General features: G+C 37.0%; 1 protein-coding gene across 5 annotated transcripts in view; it reads right to left on the reverse strand.

Moving 5' to 3' along the window:
- The window catches only part of GADL1 (glutamate decarboxylase like 1), an 87,006-nt gene that overhangs the window by 55,282 nt on the left and 18,205 nt on the right, over positions 1-13,519 (reverse strand). For all 5 annotated transcript variants that reach the window (XM_069860130.1, XM_069860133.1, XM_069860134.1 and 2 more), the window contains exons 7-9: positions 8,887-8,966; positions 8,717-8,771; positions 4,751-4,867 (exon numbers count right to left, since the gene is read on the reverse strand). In XM_069860130.1, the coding sequence (XP_069716231.1) occupies positions 4,751-4,867; positions 8,717-8,771; positions 8,887-8,966 (252 nt within the window). The remainder of the gene's footprint in view (positions 1-4,750; positions 4,868-8,716; positions 8,772-8,886; positions 8,967-13,519) is intronic.

The following is a 13,519-nucleotide window of genomic DNA, read 5'->3' on the forward strand; positions in this document are numbered from 1 at the left end:
AATAAATCTTTAAAAAATTGCATTCAAAGGTGTCTGTATTTGAAAAAGTTGATGTTTCCTCACACTGTCTGGAAAACAGGCTCAGAAAGGCCCTCAAAGGTCATAGCAACAGGGCCCTCAAAGGTCATCTCAATAGTTTGCCACCCCCAAAGGCAGGATCAGCCTCACCCATCTAATTTCTGTCACACACTTGTCTTTTCTAGAGATTGTTAATCAATGAACACACCTAGCTTGTGATTAGCATCAAAGTGAAAGGTGCAGAAAGACATCAGCAGTAACTACCTCCACTGCACTATTGGCACTGATTCTGCCTTCGTTTTAGAAATTAATACTGGAGATCTGGAATAGAGAGATGATAGTACTGGAGACCCATGACTCCCCACCACCTTCCAATCTCTCCTTGAGACTCAGTACTACAAGACAAATTTGTGCTCCACACTTCTTTACCCAGTTTGAAGACCAAGGCACTTAGGGAGCCAGGGCTAGCAAAAAAATAACCCCAAAATTAATGAGAAAGCACCTAAGACCAGTATTCTCAGTCCTCTTATCCAATTTAAAGACCCCTAATGATGGAGGCTGCACAACTTAATCACTTAATTTGTGTTCAATGGTAACAACCCTACTGATTTAAAGTGCCACTTCTAAACAGCGTTACCTCTTGTCATACATGCAGTGGTCAAGGGAACAGGTTATTTCTTTCCTTTTTGCAGCAGCTTTTAAAGTACCTGTAGACTATTATGTTTGTCTCTTCATCTTTTCCAGTTTAAATAACATCAGTGCTTTCAATCTTTCCTCATTGGTCATAATTTCTAGTTATGGTTCTGTTTATCCTCTGTGCTTTATTGTTCTCTAATCTTTCTCCTGTAGGTCCTTAACCTTCTGGAAATGAAGGGTTTTATTTAGACACAAACTAGATAATGCAAATGGAGCACCAAGCAGAGAGAATTATTTTATGTATCTTCTTTATTTAATTCTGAAAGACATTTAACCCTATCTCAAAAGGCTTCTGACTGCTGACTTGTGATGTACTGCAGAACCCATATCTTTTTCTGAGGATCTGCTGTCTAGCTAACAATCCCCATCCTGTGTTTGTGCAGTTGATTATTACAGCTTAAACTCAGAGCTCTATCTTTATTGAACTGCAGGCTAGTTTTTCCACTTTTTTTCTCCAAACTATCAAGATCTTTTATTTCTAATCCCTCTTGCAGCAGTTTTGTGTCATTTTCAAATTTAGTCAGCGTATTCTTTTCCTGCAAGTTATTTATGAAAATATCAGATATCTTCTAACCTACAATGGACCTTTTTGGAATTCCTGTTCCCTATTTAGTAGTAAACCACTATTCATCAGTAAACCACTGATAACTGTTCTTTGGGTACTGTTTTCCAAACAGGTTTTCACTCTTAGGACCACAGCTGCAGTGGCTTTCAGATGAGATATTGCAAAGACAATGAAATTAACTACTAATTCTCCATCCATGAGACTATAGAAGGAAGGTAGAAAAAGAACAAATCCAGATGACAACAAGGCAGGGCAGTTCAAAAAACAGAGATTATCACCTGTGGCCCATGCACAATAATTGGTAACTAGATATGAGAAAATTAATGTGTTCCATATACAACAAACTCCTTACAGCTGAACAACAGGAACCACAGTGTTTGCCATACAATTAAACAAACTACCTAAGCACAGGCTAATAGGTCAAACTTGATTTTCTGTGTTGGTCTAGCCATAGGGAAAAAAAGTCAAAGTAACTACCAGCAAGGAAGAAACACTCATACATAGTATTTGAAGCTACATTAACCCCAGACATGACATACATAAACTCTGGAGCTTGGATGCATATTGAGGATGCAAAATAAGTCACTAAGAAAGGCATCATGAATGTACAATAAAATACAATAAGCAAATTGAGTGTGTGCATGAATACTGTAACATGGATAAAATAAGCCTGGCCATAGACTCTGCACTTAGGCTGTTGAATGGCTTGACTACTGAGACAGTTTGGTTTTATTGGTATTATCTTAAACAAACGTTTTCCTTAACATCCTTTTTTAGGTTTATCTCCATGTGAGAGCTTATCTACTGTTCCTGACATTACTGAAATTTATTTTCCTGAAGCCCACTGATTTTACTTTGACATTCTCCCTTTTGCCCTTCAATGAGCTTTATCATTTCATATTTAATGAAACAAGTCTACCTAAGGCAAGTGTATAAATTCTGGGTATCACAAAATATTCTGAAATGAGATACATCAGTGTAAATCTGGAAATAACACCACTGATGTTCATATAAGATATTCTTCTAAACAGCTCTTGAGACCATTTGCAGCAGACAACCCTGACTCTCATCAACAATACATGAGAACACCTAAATTAGACAGAACTTTCTCTTCCTTTTAATCTTTATTTTAATTGTACTATATCATTTTTCTCCAAAGTTACAGCAAGCTGAAGCAGCAGTACACATTTACTGGAACTCCAACTGCATAATATGTAAATCATTCAACAAGAAACCAGGCCTTTCAGAGGAAGGTAGACTCTCAAAGTTTTCAAAAAGATTATACTCTCATCTATAGGGCTAGAAGGAGGTAGGGTTGCTTGAAAATGAAGAAAGTAACCCAACCCTTCACTAAGTTTCTTGTATACTGTTTCTGAATGGCACGCACCCGATGTCACTGTACCTTTTCATATATTATTCTAGTAAACTTATTTCTAACGGTGCTATGACTGAAAAAGGGTCAATATTATGAATCACAGTCTGCTCATTTTACTATAGCACATTTGTATATACATGGAAAGCTTCAGTCTTTTCCCCACACCATGTTCTCATATGAGTATAGCTAGAAACAAAACATTAGGAACAGTCATCGACTCACAGAAAACAAGAGGAAAGGTGGAAAAAATACTCAGAACTCCTGAGAACCATGGAGAGATTTATAACATGAATTGTATCTTAACTGAACAACTGAACTTCCCGACCATAAACTCAATTTATTACTGGGTAGTTGTCTTTCTACTGGGAATCAAATAACTGACAACTATAGTCACAGTTCAAACAGAAAATTAACTTAAAGACATTCACTGACATTTTTACCTTAGTTTAACATTAGGCAAAATGAGAAGAAATTTAATTCTTCACAAAACACTATCAACTGCCTAGGAAGTATATAGTTCAGAATACAGCCCAGGGCCCTCTCATGTAATTTTAGTTATTCACCTACAGGGAGCATGTTAGGAGAATAGTGATTGTCCTCCTACAGCCATTGGACATGGCTCCAGCCATGTCTAATCAATTCACCTACGATCCAACGAAGATTCTGAATACATCTCCCTTTCCACTGACTACACACAGACACACAAGAGGGAAAATGCTGTGCTTCTGCTGAAACCACCCAGGTCATTCTGATCAGCACACAGCCATGAGGAGGCTTTGCAGACACTTTACATCCTACAGCTAAATTCTGCACCTTTGCCTCTGGGTCAATAACAAAACTCTTCCTGACACATACATCCAGCAAATTAATTTATTAATGTCAGAGACATTTATTTGAAAAATACAAGGCTGCCTACATTACTTTTCTTTAGACAGTCAACACTAAACACTTCCAAAATTTAGAGCAGGTCTAGAGGTCTCCATTAATGTTGCTCCTTGGTTTTTAATCTAGCCATTTAGTATTTGTGGCATTGCAATAGTGAATGCAAATTTAGAAAACATGAAGAGACCTAGTTTCAGAAAAATACATTTACAGCTAATTCTTTCAGGTAGTAAAAGAACTCAGTTATAAGGTTCATGAATGGATTTTAATATCTGAACTTAAAATGATAAAGAAATGAGAAAATTAAAATTTCTGAGCAACTTAAGAAAATGTAAGATCTACTGGGAAGTCAAACCTGTAAACATGAAATAAAATAATTTACAACTGGTTTCTTTTTATATATAGTAATTTGCAACGGGTTTTTTTTTATATATAGTGTAGCTTTATATAAGATAGTACTATATGTACTCTGTTTATTATATAATATGCATACAATAATACATAATATAGAATATGCAATCTATAACAGTATATATTATGATGTATTGAATAATAATGCCTATCATAATGCACAGAACAAATGATATATCATATATATACAATAATCATATACAATATTATTTATAATACTTACATATAACATTTGTATACTACATAATATTTATTTATATTATATATTATAAATTTATAATACATTAATGCCTAATATACATTATACATGTCACACATTATAACATTACATATAGCATCATAATCTAATGCATCACACAACACGTATATTAGAATGTGTATCGTATTATATTAGAATGCGTATTACATATTTTATTAGAATCTATATAATATAGAGATTTATTTTAACCTGTATGAACCATTTATGTGCCAATTCTTTCCACATTCTATTGGAAAATCTGGAGTTATATTTGTATATGATCACTCTTGAGGAATTTATAGTAGGTAGCAAGAAGAAATTTCTTTGAAAATAATTTTGAAATATAATCTGAAAATGACTAAATAGCCTTGACTGCTTGTCATAATCAAAGCACTGGCTGTTTTTCAGCAAGAGTCAAATCAGAATGTATTTCTGTTCTCTGTGCAAACAAATCATGTTATTATAGCCCAACCCAACTTATTTCTACAAAGAAACATAGCAGTCACAGAAAAACAGCAATTATAAAAAAGAATGCAAAATAAAACTACACGGTATACAAACTCACGTCAACGTGAAGCCAGAGGCCATACTTTTCACAGATATCAGCAATTTTATCCAGAGGATCAAATGCTCCCAGCACTGTTGTGCCTGCTGTAGCACAGACAAGAAATGGTGCTGACCCCTGCAACAGGAATCAGAACAAAATTGTCATTTGCAGTGCTCATTTCCTCCAGTATATCAGCAGGGCTAAAGTAAGAGGGTCTAGGAATGTATGATAAAGATGCGACATTCTATATTTTAGTTTCCCAGCAGAAGGTACTGCATTTGAAAGTGCTGACTTTCCATTTCCAGTTAACGCCATCTCAGGGCAGACTTCAGCAGCCTCAGACTGTTTTGACAGATGCTAGTTTTGTCAAGATCAAAACATACCAGATATTTGACACTTCTCTTTATACACTCATTTTAATTTCTCAGTCTCCCACATTTTACTACTATATTTGCTGCCATTCTGCCAACTAAAATAAAGCTACTAGTTCAGCCAGCAGACTACCCATGCAAGGAAAGGGCTCATCCCCCGAGGGGTTCCACCTGCCTTGTCTCTACAATGTCCCTATTCTCTGCCTGGTGAAGAGGAACCTTCAGTTAGGGAACATGATTTGCCCTGGGCTGTGCACATACAATAACTGGGACAGTCGTCCTACCTGCCCCCAGTGCCTGGCCTGCAGCAAACTACCATTCTCTTGATCCTACTCCTGTCTAAAAAACCAGGAAGGGCTGTAGAGGGTAACAGAACTAAAGCAGACATGCCGCTGGAAATCTCAGGCAGTCTCAAGGTTAGAAAATTGGGATAAGAGACTCTTTTTTGTCAGGTTGCAGTCTCAAGATAACCACCACAAGCCATCCATTTTGGTTTCAGGGGCTTTGCTCATTGCTTTCCCATTCAACTAAGTACCAGAGTTGCAATTATGACAGCAGATTAGGCTACATATACCAGCTGGTACCTACCCTTGCAGATGTATTCCCCTGTGCCTACTCAGCAGCAGAAAATGAAACAATGAAAGAAAGGGTGGAGTTCGAAACAATTTCATGAAATGGAGGGTATCAGCCCTAGCTATGACAATGCAGTCTCTCTTCCAAGTAAATACATGCTGAAGAAACTGCTCTGCACGCTTCAGCATCTGGCCCACAGCACGCTAACACAGTTGCTGAAGAGGGACTATGGTGGTTTTAAATTGTAGAATCTGGAATCCCTAGAGTTCCTTTGCAGTGAATCAAACCTCTCAGATGACGTAAATCTCTCTGCTGATGTAACTCAATGTAGCTTCACTGAAATCAGACATCAGATGAAAAATCTAACTCTACCTCAGTCTTTTATGTATCTTCACTTCAACTGAAATCTTAAAATCTGAAAATTTAAAAAAAAATTGTCTCTGTACTCCAAAAATCTGATTTGTTACCTGGCATGCAAATAGCCAATCTCACAAACCAAGCTGAGACTTTGATTTTATCACAGAGTCGCACGGGTCTGGGTGCTCAGTGGCTTTCCACAGATCAAGCACACCCAACCAGAGCCTCCACAATCAATTTATTACAAAAGTTACAAAGTGAATACATACCAAGTACTTCCCTCTACAAATGACTTGTCATCACACAAGTTTTCCTACTGTGCATATTCAGTGAGGCAGGGGCTGCTCTAAGGATACTTTCCTCCATGTTTCTCTGCCAAACTGGCAACCTTGATGACAAGGCCTGATTTAATATGTCCTTCTTCAGTCCAGATGCCCAAGACATCCTTACATCAGATTATGAATGCTTTGATCTTTTACTTAGCACAAGTTCTACTATTCTATTTAATATAAACAATAGTTAGTCCTTTACTTACTATCAAGGTGTTCAGAGCACACGCTTTCGCAACGTTGCCGCTTTTGAACATCTACTACAAAGGCATGCTTGATTCACATTTACACTCTGACAGTTTTATACTTCTTTAACAATGTAGAGGACAGTTAGAATGGTACATAATTATGATTTATTTATATTTTAAATTTTGTGTACAAATTTCTTAAGCAGGGAAAACCTTGAAATGAATTTAAATTAATCCCATACAGGCATGAAGAATTACCAGCCTATAATTAACTTCTTGGTCATTCATTCATTCCTAGTGCAACATATCACAGAAGTCAATCAAATTTGCAAACCAGCCTGAAGCTCAAGTACAAAACACTTGCAAGTAAGGCAAAAATGTATCTGCTGCACTTAGTTTCTGGTGAGATTCTCACCAATTTTCTCCCACAGCTACATCCAAGATACCTCAGCTGGCAGTAGGTAACATGACTGAAAATGGGGACAAGTCTAGCATCCCTACAAATTCTAAAGATTGTTACCATTACTTTTACCACAAAGAAGGGAATTAAATTTTTGTTCTTCTTGACAATATAATTAATCTCCCTGATTAAATTCTCTCAATAGAGGCCTAAGAGTCTTGGTATTCATAGTCAGTGATCATTTTGTGCTCCTATCACTAGAAAATACATCCTCTGCTGTCCTGAGATATTAGACTATTTACTGTAATTCACTGAACTGTCCTGTAAAAGTTGTAAAGTAGCACTTTATCAAGGACAGGCACACTTATTGAAGCCCTGATGAAATGAAAACCTTCTAATATATCTGTAACTTCCATTAAATTTTAAGTGAAATAGTGTTCTTCTGTAAGCAGCGCATTGTAATACAGAACATCTATTTTTAATTGCAGAGGATCATACTGAGGTTGAGCTTTTCAAAAAAATCATAAATGCCACAGGATTTCTTTCAAATAACCATTAAATTTATAATTACATCAACAAACAAGAATTCTGGTTTTGCAAGAGCAAAGAGTTCATTCTCCTCTCAGTCTGCTTTCTCTTCCTCCATTTCATTTCAGTTCTTTATTTCCCCAGCTGGCTCAAATGAATAAAGCACAGGTTTTCTTCCACAGAAACGCAGAGTACAGAAAGAGGCAAGCAAGAGAGTTATCTAGGTCATTAGGCCCAGCATGTATCAAAAATGATGCTATCTAGCATGAAACTCAAAGAGGAGATGGCTGTTGGGCAAACATCTATTATATCTAAATCAGGTCGTAGCAAAAGCTGTTGTGTATGACAGGATAGCACTGCCTTGGCTTTTCTGTCAGCCAAAAAGTAGGTTTCCAAAGGCAGGATTCCATGGTAGGAAGCATCCACACCACCATGGACACTGCACTAGGTCCTTGGTATTCACAGGTCATGTGCTAAGGGCTGAGCCCAGAATTCTACTACATTCATGCACAAACTCAAACTGAGAAATAAGGTGAGCTAAACAAGTCAAAAGAAGATGCTCTGTGCCACAGAACTCACATTCAGTCCTCCAAGCTTTCTAAAATAAATTAAGTTGACTATAGTGAGTGCTGTCTGACAGACCATGGGAACGTATGTTAATGTTGTCCAAATACACACATCAGTACATTTCCAAATGCTAGCCTTCGACTGTTGACTCGGCGAAGCCTCTGGGGGAAAAGAGGCAGAACCATGTGACAATACTAGAAAGGATGGAATTTAGCAGTCATAGCTTATATGATTATCTTGGAGACTAAGCCACATGTTCCAGTTCTTGCTTATTGCGGAGGATAGAGCAATAGCTGCTGTAATGAACTGAAAAACCTTTTACATTTACCATTTAAGGAAAATAAATACTGCATCCATTTAAAAAAGGGTCAAGAGCAAAAGAAATCCTAGAAGCAATGTGCTAAATACTTGAGAGCTGCATTGTACTCAGGACTTTTACTACTAGTAATTCCATACAGTGGAATTTCTCACTCATTACAGTGTAGCATCTAGAAATCTTGTCTTGTTACACGAGTTTGTAACAACCTGCACCTGTAAGAAAGATACTGGTATGTTAACTGCCCTATTTTTAAGATTTCACTCACTCGTAGTTTTCTTTCCTTTCACTCAGACACAAGCACACAGTCTGCATACAGTCCTCCTCTCTCCTTCATGCTTGCTCCCCCTCTCACCTCTTTCCTGGCCCGCTGGACTTGTATCTCCAGTTCCTCAGGTATCATCTTACCTCTAAGGGACACAGATTTAAAACTTTTTCAGTTACATTCAAATAGGTTGGTTATGTACAGCACTGCTGTATTTTAAAAAGGCTCAGAGACCACAGCTGTGGCTTTTGCTTGCTAACCTTTCATCTGTTTTGATGAAGCAAACATTCTCCGTACCAATACCCAGGAAGGAAGCTGCCTTCTTCATGGAGTAATGACACTATAAATGAAAGAGGCATGAAAAAAAGTGAGTACACAATTTAAAAAAAAATCCTTAGCATAGGGAACAGTGACACTGAAATTAATAGCAGCTAGTCAGGACAACAGTCTATCCTAACACAGAAAAGCAAATCAAAAAAGCAAATTGACAAAGCTACGCAGCTCCAACACCACCTTGTATTTAATAATTAGTGACACACACTGAACACTGGTTCAAAGACAAAGAAGGGTGTGTACCATGTTCAAACTGTGGACTGAAAAAACCAAAAAGATCTATTCCATATTGTTATTTTGAAGCTGGTCCTTCATTAGAGTGAAAAACCAGATTTTTCAAGTGTCATCAGGGAGCAACTATTGTTTCAAAACATTTTAATAGGACTGAGTCAAAAGTATCAATGAGTCTAAGAGTTAGGAAATGCACAATAAAGTCCAAAAGCTGATGAACTCAACAGCCTAGCAGCAGCCTATAGGTATGAAAGTCCAAAAGCACCGCTCCTTGGAAACAGGACTCTTAATTAGGATGTATCTTACGGTACAACCAAAGCCTCTACCACTCCTTGTGCTTTCTCTAAATGTTTTATCTAAACATCCACTGCTGTCCTCTGCCAGAGACAGGATACCATGCTATGCCGACCCTTGGCCTAATCCAGCAACTCTGTAAATAGATAGAATCAAGGAGCTCCAGTCTCAAGGCTTTCTAAAGCCTTTAGATATGGTACAACGGGGACTTCAAAAGCTTTCAAAGGCCTAACTCTGCAAAGGAGAGAAGGACATTCAAGCCTACAATCCATTCTGTACTTTTTACAGGCTTTTTTTTTCCAGTTAATATTCAAGGTATATCTTACCGTATTTCCAACATTCAACTCTATAAGGACTTGCTCTACTGAGGATACAGTTATTCCAACATAAGGATATTTTGCCTTATTCCAGAATAAATCTACGCTGATCTTGGCTTAATTCATCTTCAAGATTAGCCTGGGAATTCAAGATACAGTACCCTTCTTAATCTAAAGATGTTTTCAGATGTCAAAACCACTCTGAAGAACCTGCAGCACCCCAAACATCTACCAACTCATAGCAATCGAGTCAGTTTTGAGAGTGTGCAGTATCTTACGGGACTACGTAGTTCTTTGCAGAATCAAGACCATGCAATCTTATCACTGTTCCAAGATTATTATTATTCTCAGAAAATAAATTTGACTCTTTTTCATATTATTACTGAAGAGTTAAAATAACGCACACTCCAGCAACTGTAAAGATGTCTAGAATTGTTACATTTCATACAGGAGGTGAAGCCAGGTGGTTAATTAATTCCATTTTCTTCCAGAGAGTTCACATAAATGCAGTTACTGTGAACATAATTATGAAAAATGTACAACATTTTAATGTGTGGATATGAATATATTAAGGGTATTAAAGCCTGTCACGCTTATTTTGATGAGATGGATCATCTCAAAGGGCTCTTTCTTTTTGATAAAAAGGTTTCCCCTACCATCACCCACTTTTTAAATAAAGGCATACAAAGACACTACCTGATACCATCAGGTAGTTTTAAGGAAGCCTAAATTTGTAACATGACACATCCACAAAGCATTTAGGGCTCATTCATTTAGACTGTTACAAGAATAATAACATACATAGGCGGATAATTAGTCTTACATTGCATCAAATTACATCAATAATGGTAATAATGGTTGTAGAGTGTCCCTGTGTTGTTCAATAGAAGTTTGGAGATATTTTCAACTGATTAGTGAATCACTTCAAATCATAGAATCATAGAATAACCAGGTTGGAAGAGACCCACCAGATCATCGAGTCCAACCATTCCTATCAAACACTAAACCATGCCCCTCAGCACCTCGTCCTCCCGTGCCTTAAACACCTCCAGGGAAGGTGAATCAACCACCTCCCTGGGCAGCCTGTTCCAGTGCCCAATGACCCTTTCTGTGAAATTTTTTTTCCTAATGTCCATCCTAAATCTCCCCTGGCAGAGCTTGAGGCCATTCCCTCTTGTCCTGTCCCCTGTCACTTGGGAACACAAGTTCCTCCATTACTGACTTCTATCCATTAGGTTCAGATGAAAGGTATGAATCACCAGATTCATACACAGATTCATGCACAGATTGCTCAAAACTGAGAAAGCAGTAGATCTGCAAATTCAGTATACTAGTAAATAGGCAATCACTAAATTATGTGGTTTATGGTATGGGAGACTGGAAGAAAGATAAAAGAGGCTTGAGCACCTGAGAGTTTATAACTAAAAGCAGAGTAAAAGAGAAGAACAAAAGGAATACAAAAACAAAACAAGCTCCAAGATACATTATTTTTTGCGTACACAAGTACTTCTGTGCCTCTTGGAAAATTTTGTTAGATCTTCAGTAGGATAAAAAAAGGACAAGACTTATACTACTGCATAGACTTGGAATATGCTTTCTTTGTGAAACAGAAGCTGTCTTTTGGTTACACTGATTGAAAACATACAAGGATTTCTTTTTTCTCTACTATTATTACTAGAAACCATTATGCTAAATTACACTGCACCATTTTAAGAAAAAAAAATATATACCAGAGAACATTTAGCAGCTCCAGTCACAACAGCGCCAACTAATTAACTTGTTCATAGATCCCTTTCCAAAAAGAAGGAAAGAAATATCCAGACAAAAGGTATTATTTGTCTCTTGATTATAAGCAGTTTTAAATAATAATTTTAGATACCATGCATTCAGATGACTCTTACTATGTCCTTTGCAGTTCTGTATGTTTGGACACATTATTAAATCCATAGCTGTTCATATTAAGAAATGCATGCCTTTGAGCACAAGGTCAAACTGGAACAGTGCATTTAAGATGTGCTGCTGTATTATTTTAACTCTAGCTAGACATAGTTTTTGTTTCCTAATAACGTTTGCAAAGACAAGGTACTTTCCCCCTGTGCTCATTAAAACAGAAGATAAATTTGTATTTTCTTGATTTTGAAAGGCTTCCTAGAAACATGATTGCATAAAGCAATTACATTATTATGAGATTGTTTTATTACTCATTTTTGTCTGTTGTAATTTCAACCAGGGACAACATGGTGAGTTAATGTTGTGTTCTCTCACTTTATTACTTTCATGATCAAATTGCACTGGGGAGGAATTTAGTTTCATTGCATCTAAAAAACTGCTCATATCAGCATGCACATTTCAACTATTTACACATCCCCTTCTACCCTCAGTTACCTCAAACTTAGCAGATTTCTTCCTTTCAGATCAATGCAATACATTCTTGGGTCAGAATAAAGTTCAGATGGGAATTCACATAGCAAAAAGTGATAAAAAGGTGGGCCAATGTCTGTAATTACAACTGTAGTCAGCTCCTGCAGAGCCACAAATCATGTCTCAAAGAAGTGGGATATAACTTCTGTACTACTGCTACTATCTCGAGAGGAAACACTCTGTAATGGTCCAGCAAGAGGCATGAACAGTGTTCATTGTGTATCACCATTGTTTTAAGTACCCAAGCATTCTACTTGAAGGAACAAGGAGCCTTTTTATTCCTGAAGGCCAAATAGAACACATGAGGACCTTGGGTGGGCCAAGCATTGAACACAGACCTTCACGTTATCCAAGAACATACAGAAAATACATAGCCTCAGATCAAATAAAATTAAGTCACTGACAAGCCCATGCCTTCCCCAGCTCTACAACAAGGCAACTCTTTCAGTCTGCCAAGTGCCAGACTAAAACTTTGAGATTTGGCAACTCATCATTTCATTTAAACACAGTGTTGAAGCCAAGCCCTAAAACGACACAAGTGCTTTGAGCAGCCACATGTTTTGACTCCTTATCAATACTTTTAGTTCATTATACTCTCATGGCTTCTCCATGCCAATACTGTTTGCCTGACTCACGTTAAAGATAAACACATGTTGTTAACTTCTCCAGGATAATTTTTTTTAATCATTTACTTCTCCAGGTAGCTCTTCAGTTAAAAAAAAAGGGGGTACATAATAAAAACAAATTTTAAAAACTAAGATTGTGTGGCACAAGTTCTTCTGTGCTCCTCTTCAGCGTGGGCCATTTATTACATATATTCTCAACATGGCATTTCTGAACTAAACAGTATTCTAAAACATGATATAACTTGGAGTCTAGTACAGGTGAAGCTAAAATAGATGTATACGAATATGCGCATCTCCCTCATAACCATGAAAAAACACTAGAAATCTTGGACAACAGCCACATTATCAACTACTAAAAGCAGCAGTTTTACAGCAAGTGATTACCAAGGACTAAAGACAACATTGTTTTATGAATCAAGCAAAGTATTAGAGATCAAGAACATTGTCTTATAAATAATTCAACAATTTATTTTTCCTGGTCAGTTCTATGTTTTGTGATATAGTCTTCTGGTGAAGCAAACACATAATACGTTTACTCTTTTGTCATGAAATCAAATGTTTTGCAGTACAAGGGTATAAATTTCAGTTACATCTTGCAATGAAATATAAAATTTACTTCATGCTAAAATTTCTACATGCATCACTTCAAAAGCATTAACAGAACATATTTC

Source organism: Phaenicophaeus curvirostris, chromosome 6 (genome assembly GCF_032191515.1).
Source record: "Phaenicophaeus curvirostris isolate KB17595 chromosome 6, BPBGC_Pcur_1.0, whole genome shotgun sequence".
Lineage (NCBI taxonomy): Eukaryota > Metazoa > Chordata > Aves > Cuculiformes > Cuculidae > Phaenicophaeus > Phaenicophaeus curvirostris.